Raw genomic sequence first — 24610 nt, forward strand, 5'->3', positions numbered from 1 at the left:
GGTGCTGAAGGTGGTACATTATATTTCTGTCCCACGAGCACAACACATTCTCCTATATTCGCAAAAAAAATAACTTTTTCGTCGAAAGGCGAGTCACGTTGTAAGCCTTTTTGTTATTCACCCAGCCGCTACGATCATATCACGCAGGTGGCTGCATTCACTCGCGTACGCAGAGGTATGTGACGAATCACACAGGCATACAAGCACACATATTCCCACAGTTCGGTGAAGTGACATCCGATCCCGTCCGGCCGCTGCACTGGTCAGGACTCAGGAGCGATCTTCACACCGCCCGAAATACGACTAGCTTTCTAGCATTCACTTGCGCAATACTTCAGCTTGCTTGCATAATCATCGTTCACAAGTATCCATTGAGCAGGGCCGCGGCTCCCCGTCGCAGTTTGAGTAATAATACGCGGCCACATACGAAGCTGCGCGGTCGGTCGGCGAAAACGCTCTGAGTATGTTGGTAAAATGGGTACAGCGTACCAGCAGCAGGCAGTACCGAAGCTGAGCATTAGCGCATCGGTCGGCGAGCGGTCGCCGTCACAAACATGACTAACGAACTGACTTGGTACATGGTAACGAATCGGTAACGCGATACTAGCAAACACCCACGCACGGGTGTGCTGCAGCGCCGCCCGCTGCCTTCCAGGCACTGCTAAAATACAAAATATATGTATGTCTACACTACCAACACCAGCTTAATCACGCTGCATTCCGCTACACCGGTAAAACTAGTCTGACTATGACATATGAACACAATAAGCGCTCTGCTATGGAAGGCAGGCTGGCCGGTCGGCGGCTCGGGTCGCAGCCAGAGCACCGAGGTCAACCGCTGAGGTATACGATATAAGCCCCTCCCAATCGGGAACACCCTTACCCGTGCTTCAGTGAGGTCAGACGTCAAACACAGAGGTCAGACGGCCGGAACCAACAACCAATATCAGGAAAAACACTCGCAAAAATAGGCAGGGAGGTCGCAAGTTCGCATTTGACTAAAATGTTGCTGCAGCGTTATTACTTATTTCACAAGCGTCATATGGTTTCATAATCATAAATAGCACCAGCCAGTAGCCACACACGTTAAATCAGCTCTGCACTAATAACATTGCTCTAAGAGGTATGTGTTGAGGCAAGAATTACATGCAGCTATCGAAGCAGCGTCTGAGCCTTTGTGACTCCAGTGAGATTACACAGGTAACATATACCTAATTAAACGGCAGGCCCGATTACGACGCTTCATTGGGTAATACAAGTTCAGGCCACTGGACTATTCAATGATTCGCAGCTGACCTGTGGCTCCAGCATCAGACACTAAAACCTAATGAACCTTGGGAATTCCCCATTCTCTCAAAAAATATGTTGAAGATCTCATATTAGACACCAAACCACCCGCATTACAAGCAGAACCGTTAAAGGCACCGAGCGCTGATCCCGGGACCGACCTGCCGACACTGACCCGGTAGGTCAGTGACCGCCAGGTCAGTGGTCGCCAGGTCAGGTCACGACTGACCGGGGTTCAGTGCCGGTTTCCGGGTCAGGTCGAGACCGGCCGACGGGGATGGGACATCCATCTTCTGTTGGGTTTCCGGAGGTGCCGAGTCCCTGACCAGCACAGGACCGGGCACCTCGCCGAGCGTCAGAGGTGATCCCTGGACAGGCACCGGGGGCGGCGCTAGTTCGTCTCTGGGTAGCCTAAATGGGCCCTGGAACGGCCCCGAGACCTCAGGACCTGCCGGTATTGAAGCCAGGGGGCCCATCGGTCCCGAAGCCAGCGATCCTGCTGCTCCAGACACCAGAGGACCCGCTGGTACCGACAACATAGGGCCTCCTGACACAGACAAGGGTACAGGCCCTGGCGCCGACCCCGGTCCCATCAGCCCACCCTGCCCCGGTCCAATCGGCCCGCCCTGTCCCGGTCCCAGCGGGCCACCCTGTCCCGGCGCGGAGGTTCCCCCGCGGTCCTCCGTCCCCGGACCGCCGCCGGCCGGCTGCAGGGACCACCCCACGGGCGATGGGACCCGCGGCGCCGACGGTACAGTCTTCCACGTCCGGCGGTGGTACTTGCTCTTGTGCACCTGCATGGCGTACTTGTTCTTGCAGACCTTGCCGCAGTCGGCGCAGGTGACCGGCACGGGGAAGTGCACCTTGCCGATGTGCGCCTTCAGCTTCCCGTAGTTGTTGGAGAGGTGGGTGCAGTGGGGACAGCTCATCAGGCGCGCTGCAAGGACACACCCAGCCCCGGCCGCAGGTCAGGTCACTGACGGCGCTCCCACGCCAACGGGCGCGGCGGGACTTTGTGTATCGCTAAGAATCTTAGTAGAATCATGGGCTCGTGTATCACTGACACATCTTGATTTATATCGAAGACTGTCGTTAAGCGTGTGTTTAACAGAGCAGCATGGCGACGACCGGTTTAATCAGGCATGCCGGTTAAGTTAAGCTGACTTTAAAGCAGGCTGGACGGACATCCACGGTTGAAAGCGGTGTTTTAGTGCAGACGGGTTACCATGTGGCATGTACAGGTGCGTGGTGCCAGGTTTGAAGCTAGAATCTGGAGCTGGTGAGACGTTATCGCGGGCCCAGTGCTGGCGAGGGCGGTTGCAGGCAGTGAATGAGCAAGTTGAGCGGTGAACAAAGTGGGCTGTGCAGCGGTGAACGGGTGGACGACTTGAAAAAGGGACGAGAGAAGTGGAGCGGCAAGTAGGGTGGAGCGGAAGACGAAATGGAACGGGGTAGGAGGCGGTTTGGTGAACGAGCTGAGAAAGCTGAGCCAGTGTGCCGATGCTCAGCATCACAGGGACCGTCGGTCATCCCGGCTATCACGTACAAACCATAAACCTTGACGAGAAAAGCGGTACAGGAGGAAGGGTTGTGCATGCCTGGACATTGGACAATTTCCATCAGCCTGGGGGGCAGGGTCAAATTCACCGCTTCATATCATACAAGTGCGGTGAAATAGCCGCTCCAACTCCTCCCCCCCCCCCCTCTAGTCAATTTGCCCGAGAGGAGAGGAAAAGGTGGTGGAAAGGTCGACTACTAACTGTTTCGCCTTCCTGTTGGAGTGATGTTGCTCGGTTGTGTGGGTAGGCGATGTTGGAGCTACACTGACTGGTATGGATTGGGCGCTCCTGTGCCGTGTAAGCTACATCACTCCCTCAGACCAGCGTTGATGCAGTCTGACGTATTCAACAATGTGCTCGTCACGCCGAAACCGTTGGAACTAAAACACCGATGTTAAATAAAATAGTAAATGTATTGAGTTGGCCCCACAGCTTCGTTGAGTAATATCGTGGAATGTCATTTTACAAGGCAAGTCCGTGTCGTACGCGCCGGGAACGGCTGACACGGTTTCACAGCACAGTTGTGGTCTGAGCCATTCACTATCTGACCGCTACAAACCCCTGAAAACAGTCCACGCCGCTAGAACGCGCGCGGTCCGCTGGCACCCCGGCACCACCACCATCCGACAGTTACACGTTCGCGGCGCCGAGATTACGCTCCATCTGAGTCCGCCCTGACCTGACCTGACCTGACTGTTTGACCGCACCGCCACCGACCGCCGGACACCACCCGGCGCGGCGCGGTCGTCACACCAGGCCATTAGCGGCCGGCAGCGCGCCGGCGCCGCGCCCAGCTAGTTTCAGGGACCCGCCGGCCGGCCGCGCCTCCGCCCGTCGGTGATACTTGATCAGGTGGGTGCGCAGCGAGGCCTGTGAGCGCAGCAGCTTGTCGCAGAGCTCGCAGCGCGACGGCACCGGGTAGTGAATGCTGGCCACGTGTTCGCGCAGGTGGGATCCCTTCTGGAACCAGCGGCCGCAGATTGGACAGCTGGCGCGCCGCGGCGCCGCCGGCCGACCTGCAACACACGGCCGGTCAGCGCCCGCTGACGGCGGCGGCCGGTCAGCGTCCGCTGACGGCGGCGGCCGGTCAGCGCCCGCTGACGGTGGCGGCCGGTCAGCGGCCGGTCAGCGCCCGCTGACGGTGGCGGCCCGGCCGGGGTGCGGCTACGTACAGCCGTACTGGCATCGGCTGCTGACAGACATGACTGCTACCACCCGGCAGCGTTCTGTCACCAGCCGCTGGCAGTATGCTGCCATCAGCTGCTGACAGCAGTAACTGCCACCAGCCGTCAGCGTTCTGCCAGCAGCCGCTGGCAGCTCACTACCATCAGCCACTGACAGCATGCTGCCGGGAGCGGACAGTATGCTGCCACCACAGCTAAGGTTGCAGACTGCCACCAATTGAGGACAGTACAGGCTGCCGCCACTACACCCAACTCATACTGCCAGCTGAGGTCACCAACAGCAGGCACTAGCCTCAGGCACCAGCGGAGGTCACCAGCGGCAGTAGGTGGTTAGTGCCGCCCGCGGTCAGCGCCCTTACACCCTTACACCTGACTGGGTGTAACAGGATTGATACACCCGGGTACCAGACCTGGGTGTCAGACGACTCTTCCGTCACCCGCGGGCATCGAGCGGCATCTGCCGGACAAACGTCCGACAGCCCAGCGCCCTCTACTACAGAGAGAGAAAGAGACCGAGAAGAAACACCAGCACCACCCAGTGGCGCAAGAACGAACTACTGCGGCGCCACAGAGGCGCCCCCGACATGCAGCCACTCCGGAGCAGAGGAGGCGCCGGCACCGGCCCCGATCAGAGAGCACCCAGCCGACAGTCTGACCGCAGTACCCTGCCGACAGACTGCAGGGGGCGAAAAGAAGGCCTACCGAAGGGCACGGACGGCACCGTGCAAATCATGAATACCAGCCAGCCACGTTCTGCGGCTCAGCAGCAGGAGCCGACCGTCACACTCTCATAGCTACCTCTACCCCCCCCCCCCCCCAATGCTCCGAAGTAACGGAGCAGCTCTGTGCCCCCCCCCCCCCCTGGGAGCACGGAGAGCGGCCCGGCCCTGTTCCCGCCGTAGGATAAAGGAGTGCGGTTTGCAATGGGAGCAGACAACACAGTCCGAGGCGACCGCACAATTTGGGAGTATTTGAAGCACGATTTGGAATTCAGCCCGTGTTCAGAGCACTGGCCGTGTTCGAAGCACGGTTTGCGGTGGGAGCACGGTCCGTAGTGAATGGTGGGAGCACGGTCCGCCGCCGAGGTGTGAACACGGAGCACGGAGCACGGAGCACGGAGCACGGCGCGGCACGGCCGTCGGCGCAACTTTCGCCGCCGCGCGGCCTCCGCGCGACTGCTCTCACTTTCTCCGGCCGGCGGCGGCTGGGTGACGCAATGGGGCCGTGGCCTGTCGCCACCGGCCGAGCGGCACGCCCAGCGCCGGGGCACGGCCGGCCCCGCCCGACAGGCCGGCTGGCTGAACTACCGACCGAGTGACCTGCCCAGCGAGCCAGCGACCGACCGATCGGCGGGGCAGGGTGGGCGAGAGGCACCTTCGAGACCCGAATGAACCAGACATGGTAGACATGGCGTCCTCACAAAGCTCCCGTTTTCTAGTTAATGGAACCTCTTGACTTCGACCTCATGACATTGTTAGGATTCTCAGTTACAATCAGCCGTTTCAGCCAGCCTTTGGTAAGCTCGCTAAAAATGCTGAAGTGCCTAACGAGTGCGTTATTGTCAGGTTTTCGGCATACCTAAGCACAAAAAATTGTCATGACTGGCAGCCTCTAAAGCAGAACATAGGACAACTCCCGTAGGTGATCAGGTTGAGGACAAGGGTAAAAAAAAAAGCAGATTACTTTCCGACCGGAAACCCGGCCGACCCGGCTGATCAATCATTCTATATTGGATACTATAAGTTATATAGGCGGGAGGTCGGGAAATCCGTCCATTAATAGTCACAAGGTGAACTGACATCCAGCTGAAATAAGAGCGATCCGAGCAGATCTATAAAATCCCCTAGTAATCATTTCTCACCTGCGTGATGCTGATTAACCCGCGCCCTGGTGTGGGTCTGAGCCACCTTCGCCCTGGTGGGGGGGGGGCCAAAATGACCCCCCCGTCTAACTCGAAAACGAAGAGGGCTAGGAAGACGCGGAAAAAAGCAAACGAAAGCCCATAACAAGTACGTTCGAAAGTATTTCGGTCATTTTTTCGCTAAGGTCAATATTGAGGTCGCTAGAGGTCATCATAGGTCAAATTTCAGTGTTTTCGGTGTTGCCGGACATATTCCGCTGTAGCTCGGAAACTAGAAGAGCTAGAGAGCCGCGGAAAAAAGCAATCGATAGCTCTTTTCAAGCTCTTTCGCCAAGGTTCGTCAGATTTGACCTCAGCTCAACGGTTTGGCCTACAGAGGTCATGCAAGGTCAACTTGGCAAATTTCGTTGAAAATGTTTTTAACTATAGCATGCATTCACGAGAAAATAGAGAAACGATTCATGCACCATCGTGCTTGGCTCGTCGAGACGCGTCGAATGATATATAGTTTGACCTCGAAAGGTCATTTTGAAAATTTGACCTCAGGTCAAGGTCATGACCTTACCGAAATAGGTCATGCTGCATATCATTCGATCCGCATTGACGAGACAAACACGATAAACGTCGAACGGAGTCTCTATCTCTATTCAATAACAAGTAAGTGCAGAAAAACCGCTGGTGACCTCTGGTGACCAGGGAGATGACCTAGCGTGACCTCAGCGAGGTCACAAGCAAATGGTTTCACATGGGCTGTGATTTGCTGACCCAAGACACTTCAATAACGAAATATAGGAACAATCACGCCCGATTTAGCTGAAAAACAACTACTTTTCGATTCTCCCATTGACTTATAATGGGGAGCAGCGATGACCTGACCTGACCTTAGGTCACATTTATAAAAAATCCGAGATAGCCATTTTGTAGAGCTGGGTGACATCTTCAAGTACTGTAAATTTTACATCGATCGGATAAAAGCTGTGCCTTTGAGAGAGCTTTGAACTTTTTTAGAGGTGGTGTCAGTTTTGGTGACCTTGTGACCTGACCTGACCTGACCCGAACCCCCAAAAAAAGGACATGATGTAAAAATGTTGAATAAACAGCTATACAAAGTTTCAGGGCGCTAACTCAAGTGGTTTCTGAGTTATCGCTGAAAAACCACAGGGGGGGGGGCCAAAATGGCCCCCCCCCCCACCAGGGCGAAGGTTAACGAGAGCCGGGACCACCACGGCGGAAATTAATCCCTGATAGACCATCACTGTCTAATTTTCTAGCAAGACAGTGGATCTGCTTTGAACCTGACCTGTGACGGCATCGAAAGCAACGAGGTCAATAAACTGAGTTTGTAGAAGGGTCTGATTACCAAATGTTGTTCCAATTTTAAAATTCAGCAAAACAGTTTCAGATATAGCAGCTGTGACGAAATGTCCTCTCTTTCTACGGCGACAATCCAGAAATGGGGAAAAGCCCTACGAGACGCGGGTTCAGAGATTCTCTCGTAACCCTCACCGGACCCATCCGACTCTTTCAGACCAAATGACCCAAACCGAGCAAGCACGAATCCCCTTCCGTCCGTTTCGTCCCTAATTGAGTTAGAGCTTCCCGGAAAAAAGCGAATATGCCCCTTACGAGATCCAGTGAAATAGCGTCATTTACAAGGCATCAGATCAACCGGTGACCTCTCAGGTCAGGTCAAACAAGATGGGATAGGGGCTCGTTTTTCGGTGAGCCATTCCACCAGAAATGGTCGCAAAGCCACGATTTTGGCTCCATCGTGTTTGTCATGCTCAGTCGCGTCGAAAGATATACATTTTGTTTGGAAAAGGTGGGATTGGGTGTTGATCCTCAGGTCAAGGTCAGTCACTCAGGTCAAAGACGATCAGGTCAGGATGGTGGATGAGGGACTAGGGAGGTCAGGTAGATTTGGGAATTCATTCTGAATTCATTGCTGCCTTTTCTGACGCACTATCTATTTAGTCGCGACTCGCGAGTTCATTCGACGAGAAACTCCGATAGCCTCAAACGACCTTTTTGACGTCAGGCAAGTTTGAAAATGCGAACCCTAAAGTCTAAACATTCTTGCAAGGAGATAGCAACTCCACTTGTTTTAAATCGTCTTGGATCACAAGTTGTGAATTGCTTACGAAGTCGGAAGTACAACGCAATTTGAACCAGAAAAAATGTGGAAAATGAAATCGTTGGTAACCAGAAAGGATCTGTCCATTGACCTGACCCAACCCAATAAATGCATCTAAGCTGTTAATACTTAATCGGTAGCTATCAGTACATCCCGTTAGACATTGTCAGGCGTTGTGTGCCGAGTGAAAGAAAACGACTGCCGATAGCGGACAAAGGGGCTCGTCTTCATGTGACAGGTCAGGTCGGACCAGTAGTATTCACTGTTTGATGTTTATGTGTATGGGCGAGCTGCTGATGTGCAGCTCAGCCTGCATCGAACTGAACTCACCATTTCTAGCATTTCTCTATTGAGTCACTTTAGAAGGTATGCTGCTGATGCAGAGGTGGTAACAAAACGCCCTGAAAAGACCGCATGCCGAGGATACCGCATGCCATACCGCATACCGGTCGTCAAAATTAGAAGTGAAATCAGTGCTGGATGCAACGATGCAGCATGCAATCCCATGCAAAGCAGGCAAGGCGACAGGTGTGGTAAGCAGGCAGAATCAGCTAGAAGTATCAGCAACATTAGCCAGGAAACATGACGACAGTCACGAGGGAATTGAGCTGGGTCGTGTTATATTTATTGTTTCCTCACGTTAGTTAATACGAACAATTTAAGCCGTGTGTGCAAAGCAATCAGCTCGTCTTATTTCATGGCTTCAAACTCAATGACAAAGGTTCGTAAATATCAGCACATTATGTTTACAAAGGCTAGAAAAAATAGCGAAATGGTTCAAAAAATTTGAGTGAAATGTCTGAAAGCTGAGGCAAAATCAAAGATGTCATTGTTGGCCAAGACGGTAATGTCTTTTTACGTAACCGGGTGCAATCATTAACCCATCCTATAAGTATTTGGCGTACTATACTATTACTCTGTATCACAAGATATGTCTGAGGTCGAAAGCGGCTGTGTCGGTGTGTTTGTGCGGTATGCGTCCCACAGGACATCCGGTACTCACTGACGGGATCCTGCGCCAGAGGAGACTCCTGACCGGTGTCGTAGCTCGCGCCCAGTGACGGACCAGGCTCGCCCGGCTGACCTGCGGATAACACAACACAGGAGACTGTGACATCACTGAAGCGGCAGAGTACCATTTTTCGTCATGTTTTACATACGAATAATAAAACAACGTGCCACCTGATACCCGACCAGAGGTCACTGACCTGTGCCGGTCTCCGGGGACGGCGAGGGCACCGGTCCGTCCGGCAGTCGCTCCGACAGGCCGTCGGCGGGCGCCGGCTCCGGCTCCGGCGCCTCCGGGCCCCAGTCCGGCTCCGGGCTGGGCTCGCGCTTCATCGCCCGGCCGGCCGGCGGTGAGCGGCGACGCCGCTTCTCCGGCGGCCCGACAGCTGGTGCAGCGGGAGACTCGGAGCCCGAGCGGCCCTGCCGGGAGCGGGGAGCGGTCAGTGACAGCAGACAGCGCGGCAGGCCTGACAGCGCGGCGGGCCGGACAGCTGGGCATGTCGAACACTGCAGACCGAACAGCTTTGCGGAACTCGACCGATCTTATTACACTATAACATTAAAAGAAACACCGTGCGAGGTACATTCACGAAGATCTCATTGTGACGTAACACGCAAAGTATTACGAATCACGACTCGCTTATCATGACACCCCTCAGGCGCCGGCGTACTTACATTGGTGGTGGGGTCGGCAGGGGCGTTCGACGGCCGGTCGTCGGCCAGTCCCTTGACCTTGAGCATCTCGGCCACCTTGAGGAAGTCGGCGAGGTGCGCCTGCGCGACATTCACCTCACCGTGGTACATGTAGTCGAGCAGCAGCTCCAGGTGGCGCCGATCCACGTCGCGCAGTATGACGATCGGGTGCGGGTGCGGGTTAGACTGCCGGCCGACCGCCCACGTCAGTCGTCAGTCAGAGGGGACACGAAACTGGATGGCAAACGCGGGCTCATCACACTGACAGCATTTGTTGGGGCCGGGTAACCCTAACAAAAACTATTTCAGAACAAAAAAAAAAAACAGTAATATAATGTAGGTATGTATTTATGCTGCCCCTCCACTTTCAATTCTGTGATAGCAGCTCAACATAAGACCACTACATATTAATCATGATCTAGTTACCTTGAGCAACTCCCTGAAGTATGGACTGCAGGCTGAAAGCACCATTCTGTGGGCCTTTGTTTGGAACCCATCACAGGCCACTGTGACATCCACAAAGTCTTCATCCAGACGCAGAGAATCAAATGAGTTGGTAATGTTCACATGATAATTGTTCCATTTAAGACGAAACTGCTGGCTTCCCTCCATGGTGACCTAATATGTGCTTTTCAGTGAGTTTTGCATGCCTGGAAAATAAATCAGAATTATCATTCTTCATTGACATCAGAAGGTGCATTCCTCATCGCATGTGGGGACAAATATTAGCATCATAACCAGCAACACTGTCATCCATACACACCGCCTGTAACACACATCCTGCAATATAACATAAATGCTACTGGCATATTATTTTAACATTTCTACATTGAAAAGCCACCAATATCTATTGAGACATGAGGCATTTGTGGGGCATAAAATAAAAGGAAATGGACATGGAACAAAATAAAGAGGACAAAGATGTGTGTAGCAAAAAGCAGCCTAACCATTTAAAATTGTTTAACTGCAAATAACTCAATGTGTATGCAATAATCAGGCACTGCAGCAGGCAGCTGGTATGCAATCAACTTTGAAATACTTTTTGTGTCACACAAAAAGAAGCATAGTGAATAACGCAAAACTTGATTCATAGCTATAAATGACTCAGCTGGACCAGCATCAGCATTAACTGGCAACACTGGTTCAATAAATCATTTGTAGTTGATCCATCTCAAAACGATTCATGAAATCAGAGTTACATGGTTTTCATCAATTGTTATGAATTCTTGCATATGCTCATAAGACTGGACTGTGGTTAGCAGCACATTCTTAGACTCAAAATGCATGCCATGTTCGCTAAGACGAATGTGCACAATTGGTCAAAATGAAAGTGAAAGTCAAATATTCATTGGTTTTCAATTGAATGGCGTGGAACCATTTTTTTAACCAGATATGCTATCATAAATAAAATATAACATACATGTGATAGCTGAACAAACATGCTATCTACATAATAATATCTCACCAGATTATTTATCATCTATTTTCATAAGGAGCTGAAAAAAATGCGAGCCTGTGCTACGATTGTCAAGCAACATACGTTAGCACAGGCCTAGAAATTGGAAAATCTTACCATTTAAGGACGAAAATATCTTGCAGCAGATACTCCCATGAACCGGAGAGGGATTCCGTTATCAAATAATAAAGAAAAATATCAATTTCATTCCTGTCCAACCGTCACCGCCGCGCGCCCGCGCCCCTCCGTGCCCTCGCTTTCTTTACGCACCGCTTTCGACACAACCGCGCAAGTTTACGCTTTTCTTGCGCTGGTCAATCTGGGAGCAGATTCATATTTGCGAATAGGTATGTCAGAACAATACTCGACCACCATATTGCATCAATTTGACCAATTTTATTCTATTCAGGAACTATTCAGGAACCACGAGGCCGATCTAGCCTCTAGGCACCATTCAACTTCATCTGGCCGGGCCCGGGGAGCCCGGGTGTAATCCCATTCCCAACCACTGCAGCCCAGGAGGGTTGTTTTCGCCCCCCCCCCCCCCGTGTAAATCCGTAAATAAGGCAGCAACCATACGAAGATAAAAGTAGAAAAACGCCAGATCTTTTGGAAGCGATTTCATGACACCTAAAGTTTTTGACCTCAGGTCAATTTTCAAGGTCAGCCCGTCAGAGGTCAAAGACAAAGGTAAAAATGGCACATTTGCTGCATTTGCATTGCAGTAATCTCAAACCCACTACCCAGCCAGCAAAATAAGCATGGGACGTATCTGCTTTTACTCTGGCTAGCTCCGGCATTTTACTCCGGCCAAGGTCTGGGGCTGTAGGTACCTATTCTGGAGCTGACACACGATACCGGAGCTCGCTCGCACCTCAGCCGGGCGTTATCCACATCAGCCGTGCCGTATCTCAACCATTAGCGTCGCCACGGGGGGGGGGGGGCAAGCGGGGCAGCTTGCCCCCCAACCTCGGACCGGGCACCCCCTGAGATTGATACAGATCCGATGAGATTTTGGAGTCGGGAAAAATGGGGGGGTACCTTTCTGAGAATGCCTGTGAGGTCAGACTCGGTTGGAGCGTGCAGTTCAAACCAGAGGCTGACTCGCATGGTCGCCAAAATCTTCAAGACTCGTGAGTCCAGACTCGGAAATGTCAATGCTGTGATTCATTCCATGTTCCTAGTTCGTTCTTTATTACATTTTACAGCTGATTTTCATAAGTTTTGGAGTGCTAACACAATTTTCGTTCAAAGCGTGAAACGAAACCTTCGGGGCCTTTCTCAACTCTCGTCAAATGTCTGCGACAGGCTCAAGTACCTACCGTACAAGTGTCGCAGGGCTCATGAGTTTGCTTTAACCCTCGCCCGCACATGCCATTTTCCCATCCTAGAACGCACATGGGGGGGGGTTGCCACCCCCCCCCCGCGCCATTTCGTTCCTGTTGGAGATAGAGCTTAGCAGTAAAGACCAAAAAGATTCTTTGGGAAGAGACGAATCCAATGATACCCAGTTTTACCTTCTCAGGTCAGTCATTGACCTTCCAGGTCAGGTCAAACTAAAAAATGTTGATGTTTTGGGTCACCGTTGGATATCAAGTGTGCTGCTTATCAAATACCGATGACGATGCTGTTTTCTGGTGCCAAGCCAGCTAGAACCTCTTTGTCACACTACCCGACCAGAATTTTGCTGCTGAGGTCATTTCAGGTCAAGTTAGGTCAAGGTCAATTATATGTGTTTGTATGTCTGTGTGTGTCTGTGTGTATACTGATGTGTGCACCGATTGTTTTTGGGTCCATATTACATGAAATCATGATCTGAGAAGCTTTTACCAAAAATGCAGTCAAAAAACTTCAAAAAAAGTAAATTCAGCTTGCCTAAAACGCAATTATCTTAGGTGACCTAGGTTGACCTTGACCCTGACCTTGACCCCTGTACATCGTCGAACAACATGTTCCATGATAGGTAGGAGGTAAGACTGGCAAAAAAGGCCGAAATCAGGGTGTCAAAAGCTCATAAGGCCCATGGCAAACGCAAGATGTTGAGAATTGGCCATTTGGGTCATGGCATGACCTGAAAAACAAGGTCATATCTCCAAAACCAAAAATCACAGAAACTTGAAATTTTCAGTGGACATCAAGAAAGGTTAGAGGAGCAGCTATACCAAAAATCAGCCTTCTAGCTCTAAAAATGTTGAGTGCAGAGCAGAAAGACTACCTGGGGGGGTGGCAACCACCCCCCCATGTGCGGGCGAGGGTTAACCCTCACCCGCACATGCCATTTTCCCATCCTAGAACGCACATGGGGGGGGGTGGTTGCCACCCCCCGCGCCATTTCGTTCCTGTTGGAGATAGAGCTTAGCAGTAAAGACCAAAAAGATTCTTTGGGAAGAGACGAATCCAATGATACCCAGTTTTACCTTCTCAGGTCAGTCATTGACCTTCCAGGTCAGGTCAAACTAAAAAATGTTGCTGTTTTGCGTCACCGTTGGATATCAAGTGCGGTGCGCTGCTTATCAAATATCGATGACGATGCTGTTTTCTAGTGCCAAGCCAGCTAGAACCTCTTTGTCACACTATCCGACCAGAATTTTGCTGCTGAGGTCATTTCAGGTCAAGTTAGGTCAAGGTCAATTATATGTGTTTGTATGTCTGTGTGTGTCTGTGTGTATACTGATGTGTGCACCGATTGTTTTTGGGTCCATATCACATGAAATCATGATCTGAGAAGCTATTACCAAAAATGCAGTCAAAAAACTTCACAAAAAGTAAATTCAGCTTGCCTATTGTTAACGCCAGACCCCTTGAGACCCTAATTTTTCGCGATTACTTTTAAATGCGTGAAGGAATTTCAACCAAGCTCAGGACATGGCCGTTTCAAGACAGGCCGAAACTTTTACAATTTAGATATTTTATCGCCATTTCAATATTTCAGGCACTTGTCATTGACTCGTAATGTTAACTGTTTTTCCATCCTGGATAGAGGCTTTCTACGTCATATGACATTAGGCTCCGCCCACGACTGCGGCATTAACCCGTGCCCATCAGCGACCTCTGTACAAACGACACCCCTGCCATCTGTGAAGGACTATGAATTTCGCTGACGCTTCACGTGCTATGAGTCAATTGCAGCAGACGGTCAAGTAAATGTTAGGCTCTTGTTGACTCTTGTATATAGGACCAAGAGGACCATCACTCCTCAACCTACTACTCAGTCGTGCTTCGAACAAACGTTAACGATTCCTAACAAATACGATTTTCGATGTAGGGTATCTGTTTGAAATACGAGCGAGCCGTATGATGTGAAGCTCAGGCAATTAACTATTATTGCGTTGTTCGATGGTTGCATAGCGATGTACAAATCGGTAGCTACTTGGTGACATCCGACATCCCATTATCGCATTATCTGCAACGCCATAGGCTTTAAATACAGGTGAATATTTCCTAACCAGTCAGTTATATGCCATCTGCCCGTCATATGCAGCTTATATAAATAAATAAAAAATATCAGCGAACATATCAGCATTGTAGAAGCAATGCGCATTGAGCATTTATGACTCCTTAGTCATCATGTCGCTCTCTGGGCACTGTCAGCCAAGACGCTACGCACAACTCCGCCGGCTTTCGGCACCGCTCGACAGTCGCCCGTCTCCGCTCCCCGCCACAGCGAGAGTGACCGCGCGCCGGCCCGAAACCGCCGCAGGCCAAGACCACAGAGGCGGGGCTTAGCTGTGACGTCATAACGTATCACAGACTGACTGGTGATAGCCTCTACACACCGGATGAAAATCTTGCTCGAAATTTAACATTACGAGTCAATGACAAGTGCCTGAAATATTGAAATGGCGATAAAATATCTAAATTGTAAAAGTTTCGGCCTGTCTTGAAACGGCCATGTCCTGAGCTTGATTGAAATTCCTTCACGCATTTAAAAGTAATCGCGAAAAATTAGGGTCTCAAGGGGTCTGGCGTTAACAGTAAAACGCAATTATCTTAGATGACCTAGGTTGACCTTGACCCTGACCTTGACCCCTGTACATCGTCGAACAACATGTTCCATGATAGGTGGGAGGTAAGACTGGCAAAAAAGGCCGAAATCAGGGTGTCAAAAGCTCACAAGGCCCATGGCAAACGCAAGATGTTGAGAATTGGCCATTTGGGTCATGACATGACCTGAAAAACAAGGTCATATCTCCGAAACCAAAAATCACAGAAACTTGAAATTTTCAGTGGACATCAAGAAAGGATAGACGAGCAGCTATACGAAAAATCAGCCTTCTAGCTCTAAAAATGTTGAGTGCAGAGCAGAAAGACTGCCTGGGGGGGTGGCAACCCCCCCCCCCCATGTGCGGGCGAGGGTTAACCCGCGCCCTGGTGGGGTCTGTTTATAACGCGACCTGGTGGGGGGGGGCTATTTTTTACCCCCCCCCCCTCGTATCTCCGAAACTACTGGACGGATCCGAAAAATTCAAACGGCGTTCGAAAGGCCTGTCAAATTTGTCGAAGGAAACCAAATTTTATTGACCTCGGGGTCACCGATGACGTCACAGGTCAGGTCAAAGATGAAATGTTTCACCGTTCACGGGTCTTCTAGGGAATGCGCTATAACACCGAGGAAAACGCATTTTGTCGGGAATCAGCGATAGGGCGTCAGTTGCCTAGTAGATATGTTGCTGTTAGAGGTCACTGGTCATACCAGGTCCGGTCACAGATCAGGTCACTAAAGGTCACCAAGGGTCACCACATGAACCCAACTTTACTAAGGTTATGCGATGCATGTTTTATGGCCAGTTTTTCATTTCCAACTCAATGGTGTTGGTTATAAGACCATCAGGTACGGTTTAGGTCACTTTCTGGTGGAGGTCAGCTCAAGGTCAGGTCAAAAAAGGTCAAATTTCAAAGTTGATATTTTTGCATAAAATGGGTATTGATTCGATGCAGCTCGTCACGGGGAGTCTAATGGTGGTCTTTGTTTTGCGCTACAAGGTCTAGAATTGCTGAAAATTGAGTTTGAAAATTTGACGTCATCAATTTTGAACAGTTTTTTTCGCTATAACTTGGCCAAAAAAAGAGGTATCGATCTCAAATTTGGTATGTAGATAGAACGCGGTAAGGACTATCACATATATTCCGGTTTTTTCGAAATTCAAAAAACTTTTTGGATTTTTTGGCTATTATATTCAAAAAATCTATTTTTTGATTTTTGGAGGTCAAAATCAAAAAATTTCAAAAATCCGAGATAGCAGTTTTGTAGCCCTGTCTATTCTACAGCTTTTATGTCTGTATCATTTTTCTGTATTTGCAAAGCTATAGGCCTGATAGCTCTTCCCGCGAAACCCTTTTTTGGGTCGAAAACGGCAGAACATGACGTCACTCTGACGTCATTTCCGGCCAACCTATCATAGCCTTTGGAAAAATTTTTGGTCACAATGTGTAAAATTGATGTCCGGGAGGGTACTGAAAGTTTGGTGACGATCGGCGCAGTGGTTCTGGAGATATATCGAAAAGTCTGGAGGGGGGGCAAAAAATAGCCCCCCCCCCACCAGGTCGCGGGTTAAACAAGGGCTCCTAAGGAGCTCCTCTGAGCCCTGAAGAAGCTTTCAGGGGGCCCAAACCGGCCTCTGAAAGTCCCACTGGTGTCCATGTTCTCTGAGGGCCCATACAGGGATCTTTGAGCCTACGAACATTTCTGAGAACCTTAACTGGCCTCTGATAGTTCAGCCAAACTTTTGAGGCGACAGACTTTGCTAACCCCAAGCCGGCATCTGAGGGGTCACAGCTCACGTGCCCCTCTGAGGTCCGCAACACATGTTTATTATGTCCCTACGTAGGGTCCTTAGGGATTCGACACAGAGCCCGAGGGTTCACACTGTTATCCGAGGGCTCCAGGCTCACCCTGGACCTAGTCTCTTAGCGCCCGCCGCCCACACTGGCTTCTGAGGGGCCCCACCTTGGGCTCGGAAAGCCCTAAAGCACAACGTACCTACTCGTAAATATTTGAGGTGACCCACGCCGATCTCCGGGATCCTAAGCATGCTTCTGAGAGTCAGCACTGACCCTGAGTGGCCTGAAATGGCCTGGAAAACCCAAACCTATCTCTAAGGGATCCCTTGCCGCTATGCGGTGCGTAACGTTTGGTTCCGTTTAACAGTTTTTGTTCGCGTTTGCAGCGCTTCCCTTCACACGTAAAAACGAGAAACTTTTGTTCACACTCGAGTGAACAAAACACTTCCTCTCACTGGAGCAAAGATGAATTACTTCCGATTCACACTTCCGACATTCTCTTCGCCGAATGCCCAACTTAGCTACGATCGGCAACTGGGATAAGTCCTATGCATTTCACGTACCTAAAACCTCTGCATGCATGCGTGAATGGAGGTTTTGGCAGGGTGATCCGATTAAATGGAGCGTTTTTCACCTTTTTCTGGGTAATGATCATGAGCGTCGAGCGTCTGCACAGAGGCCCTCTGCAGTGCGTCGTCAATCGCAGTCACTATATACTATAATTCTACCAGTCGTTTTTGTCATGAAATTTCAAAATTACGAATTTTTCTGTAAAAAATTACATGTCATAGCTAGAAGGAATCTTTTGTCACCATCGGATTCCTCGCACCATTGCGCGTCGAATGATATGTTAAACGAGTGAGTTAAGACTGGGGAAAGGCAAGTTTTAACGCAAAAGTTGATTTTGCCCCCCCCAACCGAAAATCTCTGGCGACGCCTATGATCTCAACCGTACTTCGGCGGCAGTAAGCCAGAGCAGCTAGGAAACAGCTGGACCTGGCCGTAGCACGCCGTGGCAGGGAGCCGGACTTGGCGGTCCGGTCCGGGCGAAACCATACCAACTCCGGAGCGCTGCGGCAAAGACTTGCTAGCCGGAATAGAGTCATATCGACCCAAACCCCTGTTCGGACGGCGTTCCGTTCACACCGGCCGAAATCTGGCATGTCGGAGTTGCCGGGGCAAAACGTATTTATATACACTGTGGCAAAACGGACTTGAGCAGAGGAGATCCGTGTAAGACGCCCAGGGTCGGTAAGAGCAAGATTCCGTTACTACTGAGAGCCCCTTACGCTTTTTTACCAAACCAATGATGTTAGGTATTCATTTTTTAATGTTCTTGTAAGATAAAAGACGTTTTGAAACAACAATGTCACGAAACCTGCTGCAGCAGGCGCGTCGCGGCGACTTTTGGTAAGCCTGTTTCTTATTTTGCCGCGGACCGCCGCCGTTTTCGGCACACCTGTTCATGCATCTTTTCAGCACATGTGAAAAATTTCAGACTGAGACCTATGTCATTCAAGGTCAGGTCACCACTCACTAGCAGGTCACTTTGAGTCAGACCTCATCTAAGAACAAGTTTCAATCCTCGTCAGAGTTTAGTAGCGGCGGAACACCTTCATTTAGGAGGGGGGGGGGGGGGCACTGCCAGTGCCGACTTTTGGTCCCATTCTTTCCATGTAACGCCTATAGGGCTAACGTTAAGATGCCAAAATCAAAGGGGGCACGGTGCCCCGGTGCCCTCCCGTGGTTCCGCCCCCTATGTCAGGGTGTAATAGAGTTACACCGAGTGGTCGATTACTTTGTGAAACTTTCAGCGATTGATATTTAACCCTAGAACGCCTAGGGGGGGGGGGGTTGTTTCAACCCCCCCCCCCCCTGAGGTTTTTTCGAAGTGCACGCTAAACGGCTTGTCGTAGCGGGCTGAAATTTTCAATACCCTCTGGGGCAACCTTTGCGCATCTTTTGCCGAAAAAAATTGATCGGGTCATGTCAGGTCACGGAGTTATGACGTCATAAGAGGTACAGCCTCCGGCCGGATTTTCACAAACTGAGTGCCAACGCCCGAGGTTTCCTGCCGGTGGTACGGACAACGGTTGATGGATCGTGATGAAACTTCCCATGCATGTTGGGGCAAGTATTGGCTATCATATGGTATAAGAAATTTGACCGGGTCAGGTCAGGTCGCGAAGCTATGACGTCACAAGAGGAACAGCGTCCGGTACTATTTTTGAAAAGCGCCCGAACCACTATTTTGCTAATTCTTGTCACCTCAATGGGAATATGCAGCAATATTAGCTTCTATAGGGAGCAAATGGACCTCCCAAATCCAAAAATACAATCAGATTTCAAAAATTTAAATTTTGATTTTTCGAATTTCTGCCGCCGACTGTGACCTTGCCGACTTCCGGCGCTCCCAACGCGCCATTTTTAGAGCTAGGGAAACGAAATACATACCAAACGATAGAGAATTGATCAAGGAACACGATAGTGAAGGTTTCAAGTCGATATCTCCCACCGTTTTGCCGCAATCACCGCCGAAAGTTGAAAAAAGACTATTTTTCCGAAAATTTGACCTTTGACCGGTCAAAAGTAGGTCAAATGTTGACCTAGGACCAAAAAATATACCACCAATCGCGAGATCTCGTTGAGAGCAATCCGTTGGTTTTTTCCGCTAAGCTCTACGACCTTCCGTTTCGAAACGCCAGGGGGGGTCGTAACAACCCCCCCCCCCCCTGGTCGTTCGTGTTATGAGAAATGGCCTGGTCGTGCGAGGGTTAAGAGTAACAGACAACAGTATGTACAAAATGTAGGTTTTGATATCGGTGACCTAAGGTCTGGTCAAATTTGCGACCTCTCCATTAGGATAAGCCAATGGGAGAAAATTGAGATGCGCCTCTTTTGGACGAAGAATGGTGTTCAAAACCCTTTCAAATATCGGTTCATGGGTAAACATGACACACTTCTATCAATTTTCCACATGAAGGTAGGTATACGTTCCTATATATGTACGTCCCGGCCGAGAGTGGAGATGTATACATCGTACAACCCTCTCGCCGTTTCGCCACTATGTGATTGAGCTAGCGCCTCGCGGAAAAAAAAAACGAGCGTGTGCGCCGTTACGAGAAACAGCGACTGGTACCCGATTTTCAGGTCTCAGGTCAACGAGTGCCTTCTGCATGACCTCGAAGGCATGGGCTCGGCTTTTGTAAATAAGTCCGCTAAAAACGGTCGCAAAGGCGCGATTTGGGCATCATCGTGTTCCAAATGCGCGCTCAGGCGCGTCGTCTGATATATGTAGGTAGGTACTTTTTGTTTGTGCGAGGTCACCTCAATATAGACGCCATACCTACCTCAGATCAAGATTCATGGGCAAGTTAGAGCCACTCAAGGCACGAAGCTGGTCGAAGGAGGACACATCGCATTACGCATATCTTTCGATTCAGCAGGTCTTTTCGAGTCCAGTGGTGGCTATCCTGACTCGCTAGCTCAATTTGGCCGGGAGTTATTGACGAAAAATTCCTGACCTCAGTGGCGTCATAAGCGACGTCATGCAAGGTCAGCGACGTAAAAGTGACGCTACGAACCTTGCAAGGAGTGCATGAAATAAATAACGATTTCATGTGCTTGAGATATGTTTAGATCATTCCCGGTGCCAAAATAGCAGTTTCCGAATTCTCCTCCCCTTTTGACTTATGCCTACCTAATGAGATTGTTCTACCTATAGGGGAAAGTGGGGTAAGACGGGCACCTCAACTTTGGAGTCATTTTTCGGCCGGTCAGAAACATCATAGAAACGGGAGACTGAGTGAAAACCTTTTTAAGACATTTTACTTCCATTTGCCAGAAGATGAGACTTAGACCTGATTCAGCAAATAAACTGCAGCTATTTTAGCAAAACCTTGCAAAAACCCGTCTTACCCCACCCCCCGGGTTAAGACGATCACATGGATAGGGCAAGACGGCCAGCTTCTTTCACCGACCAGCACAGCTCGCAACAAATGCCCGAGATTAGCCGCATTGATACAGTCGCTCGTTGGTCTCAGGTGCTTCGGAAATGGCAGTATACGAGAGTCGTGCAGAAGTCGTATGCTCGTATATAGGCCCTAGTTCAGAAGCCATGTAGAACCGTTTTTCACATTCATTATTCGAGAATAAACTGTGCCGAAGGAATATTGCTAACATGTCTGTGAGTATCGGAATCGAACATATTCTTATTAGAAATGTTTTTTTCCTACAGCAACAAAAATATTTTCACCATTACAGGCCCATTGGATTCATAGTTGCCCGTCTTACCCCAAACTCAATGTCAGAAGTTCAGCACGATTTTTCTCTGTGGACAATTTGATGCAGACAAAGCAAATCCGCGGTAAATGAACACCATCATGGTGGCATATGAGTGTACCACAAGTGATTGCGAGTTTTTAGCTTTATAGTGCTGCACACAAAAGCTTGCACCATACATTATGGATGTTTTCAATGAAATGAGTGTTTTAAAGAAATCAAAATAAAATAATATCAACTGAACACAAATTCACCAGACTTCAATGGTGGTGTGTAGTGGGAAAGGCAATTCTGGTCCTAATTTTTCTCGCTCGTAGCGCTATTGGTTTGGTCTGCAGAAGGGGTGCCCGTCTCACCTACCCTAACCGTCTTACCCCACTTTCCCCTTCACATATGTCATTAATACGTTGCCGTTTTATGAACATCTTAAACTAATAAAAATTACGCACAACTGAATCGTGCTAATTACGCACAACTGAAGCCATCTTTACTTACTGGGGATTCGCTCTATTCAGGTTCGAACCATACAAGGTCGTTCATCTGCTCCGTCTGAGGGACTCCGAAGCCTCTTCGACGCCGGAGTAGTGCAGAGGGATGACAGCGGCGACGATATGGACTGCAGCAGAGAGAGGACCAGTGACACTGGGGGCTGCCCCGGCGACGGACGGCGCGGCACCCGCGGACGGCGACACAAGCGGGAGACTCTGGTGGCAGACGACGAGCGGCTCTCCACACAGGCAAGTCACTATGGTACTGCAGCTATCTATCTCATAGGCGTCGCCAGAGATTTTCGGTTGGGGGGGGGGGGGCAAAATCAACTTTTGTGTTAAAACTTGCCTTTCCCCAGTCTTTACTCACTCGTTTTACATATCATTCGACGCGCAATGGTGCGAGGAATCCGATGGTGACAAAGGTTTTCTTCTAGCTATGACATGTATTTTTTTTACAGAAAAATTCGAAATTTCTAAATTTCATGACAGACAGATTTCATGACGACTGGTAGAATTATAGTATATAGTGGCTGCGATTGCCGACGCACTGCAGAGGGCCCCTGTGTAGACGCTCGACGCTCATGATTATTACCCAGAAAAAGGTGAAAAACGCTCCATTTAATCGGATCACCCTGCTAAAACCACCATTCACGCATGCATGCAGAGGTTTTACGTGAAATGCATAGGACTTATTCCAGCCACCGATCGTAGCTAAGTTGGGCATTCGGCGGAGAGTGAATGTCGGAAGTGTGAATCGGAAGTAATTCATCTTTGCTCAAGTGAGAGGAAGTGTTTTGTTCACTCGAGTGTGAAGAAAAGTTTCTCGTTTTTCGTGTGAAGGGAAGCGCTGCAAACGCGAACAAAAAATGTCCATAAAGTTAGCGTCGTATTCGTATTCGGATTCAAATTCGAGTAATGATTTCGCTCAAAATTTGCATACAGATAGCCCATGGCACGCTGAGTTCGAAAATGGTGACCTTTTTTTTCCTAGGTCAAACCGTTTGACCTTGAGAGGTCAAAATACTGCGTACCCTGTAGAATCTTTGTTTATGGTCCGATTTGAAAAAAATTTGACCACCAGTGTGTTTGTCTCATCGAGAAGCAGTAGCACATTCAAAACAATCCGAGGTCAAGGTCATAGGTCAAGGTCAAGGTCACTTTAAAAATCGCCGTACCCTATAAAATCTTCATTTTTGGAGCTATCGGAAAATTTCGGCCACCACTGTGTTCGTCTCATCGAGAAGCAGTAGCACATTCAAAAAAATCCGAGGTCAAGGTCATAGGTCAAGGTCAAGGTCACTTTAAACGTTAATGTTAGTCCCCGTACCCTGTAGAATCTTTGTTTACGGTCCGATTTGAAAATTTCGGCCACCACTGTGTTCGTCTCATCGAGAAGCAGTAGCACATTCGAAAAAATCCGAGGTCAAGGTCATAGGTCAAGGTCAAGGTCACTTTAAACGTTAATTTTAGTCCCCGTACCCTGTAGAATCTTTGTTTACGGTCCGATTTGAAAATTTCGGCCACCACTGTGTTTGTCTCATCGAGAAGCAGTAGCACATTCGAAAAAATCCGAGGTCAAGGTCATAGGTCAAGGTCAAGGTCACTTTAAACGTTAATTTTAGTCCCCGTACCCTGTAGAATCTTTGTTTACGGTCCGATTTGAAAATTTCGGCCACCACTGTGTTCGTCTCATCGAGAAGCAGTAGCACATTCGAAAAAATCCGAGGTCAAGGTCATAGGTCAAGGTCAAGGTCACTTTAAACGTTAATTTTAGTCCCCGTACCCTGTAGAATCTTTGTTTACGGTCCGATTTGAAAATTTCGGCCACCACTGTGTTCGTCTCATCGAGAAGCAGTAGCACATTCGAAAAAATCCGAGGACAAGGTCATAGGTCAAGGTCAAGGTCACTTTAAACGTTAATTTTAGTCCCCGTACCCTGTAGAATCTTTGTTTACGGTCCGATTTGAAAATTTCGGCCACCACTGTGTTCGTCTCATCGAGAAGCAGTAGCACATTCGATAAAATCCGAGGTCAAGGTCATAGGTCAAGGTCAAGGTCACTTTAAACGTTAATTTTAGTCCCCGTACCCTGTAGAATCTTTGTTTACGGTCCGATTTGAAAATTTCGGCCACCACTGTGTTCGTCTCATCAAGAAACAGTAGCACATTCGAAAAAAATCCGAGGTCAAGGTCATAGGTCAAGGTCAAGGTCACTTTAAACGTTAATTTTAGTCCCCGTACCCTGTAGAATCTTTGTTTACGGTCCGATTTGAAAATTTCGGCCACCACTGTGTTCGTCTCATCGAGAAGCAGTAGCACATTCGAAAAAATCCGAGGTCAATGTCATAGGTCAAGGTCAAGGTCACTTTAAACGTTAATTTTAGTCCCCGTACCCTGTAAAATCTTTGTTTACGGTCCGATTTGAAAATTTCGGCCACCACTGTGTTCGTCTCATTGAGAAGCAGTAGCACATTCGATAAAATCCGAGGTCAAGGTCATAGGTCAAGGTCAAGGTCACTTTTAAACGTTAATTTTAGTCCCCGTACCCTGTAGAATCTTTGTTAACGGTCCGATTTGAAAATTTCGGCCACCACTGTGTTCGTCTCATCGAGAAGCAGTAGCACATTCGATAAAATCCGAGGTCAAGGTCATAGGGCAAGGTCAAGGTCACTTTAAACGTTAATTTTAGTCCCCGTACCCTGTAGAATCTTTGTTTATGGTCCGATTTGAAAATTTCGGCCACCACTGTGTTCGTCTCATCGAGAAGCAGTAGCACATTCAAAAAAATCCGAGGTCAAGGTCATAGGTCAAGGTTAAGGTCACTTTAAACGTTAATTTTAGACCCCGTACCCTGTAGAATCTTTGTTTACGGTCCG

At 49.3% G+C, this 24610-nt stretch overlaps 1 protein-coding gene across 3 annotated transcripts; it reads right to left on the minus strand.

Annotated features, from left to right (window-relative positions):
- Positions 1-2: 2 nt before the first annotated feature.
- Positions 3-11501, minus strand: LOC122384666 (protein bric-a-brac 1-like). Of its 3 annotated transcripts, none has more exons than XM_043372293.1 (6): positions 11300-11501; positions 10153-10376; positions 9709-9912; positions 9234-9453; positions 9029-9109; positions 3-2224 (listed from the first exon to the last, which is right to left on the minus strand). In XM_043372293.1, exons 2-6 carry the CDS (start codon positions 10336-10338, stop codon positions 1506-1508), a joined length of 1410 nt encoding a protein of 469 aa, XP_043228228.1. In that variant the 5' UTR covers positions 10339-10376; positions 11300-11501; the 3' UTR covers positions 3-1505. The 3 variants fall into 3 exon arrangements, with proteins under 3 accessions (XP_043228228.1, XP_043228229.1, XP_043228230.1); XM_043372294.1 differs by lacking the exon at positions 3-2224 and adding an exon at positions 3241-3889 and having other exon boundaries at positions 11300-11498; XM_043372295.1 differs by lacking the exon at positions 3-2224 and adding an exon at positions 3241-3862 and having other exon boundaries at positions 11300-11497.
- Between the last annotated feature and the right edge of the window lie 13109 nt (positions 11502-24610).

This window comes from Amphibalanus amphitrite, unplaced genomic scaffold, assembly GCF_019059575.1.
Source record: "Amphibalanus amphitrite isolate SeventyFive unplaced genomic scaffold, NRLGWU_Aamphi_draft 000195F_arrow, whole genome shotgun sequence".
In the NCBI taxonomy this organism is placed as follows: domain Eukaryota; kingdom Metazoa; phylum Arthropoda; class Thecostraca; order Balanomorpha; family Balanidae; genus Amphibalanus; species Amphibalanus amphitrite.

What these genes read in the sequence shown, in the direction of transcription:
- LOC122384666 (XM_043372293.1), bottom strand. Translation starts at nt 10,338, where the DNA reads ATGGAGGGAAGCCAGCAGTTTCGTCTTAAATGGAACAATTATCATGTG. An exon ending in CTGCCGACCCCACCACCAAT is followed by an intron (nt 9,454 to 9,708) that starts GTAAGTACGCCG and finishes CGCTCCCGGCAG; the next exon opens with GGCCGCTCGGGCTCCGAGTC. An exon ending in TCTGGCGCAGGATCCCGTCA is followed by an intron (nt 2,225 to 9,028) that starts GTGAGTACCGGA and finishes GTGTCCTTGCAG; the next exon opens with CGCGCCTGATGAGCTGTCCC.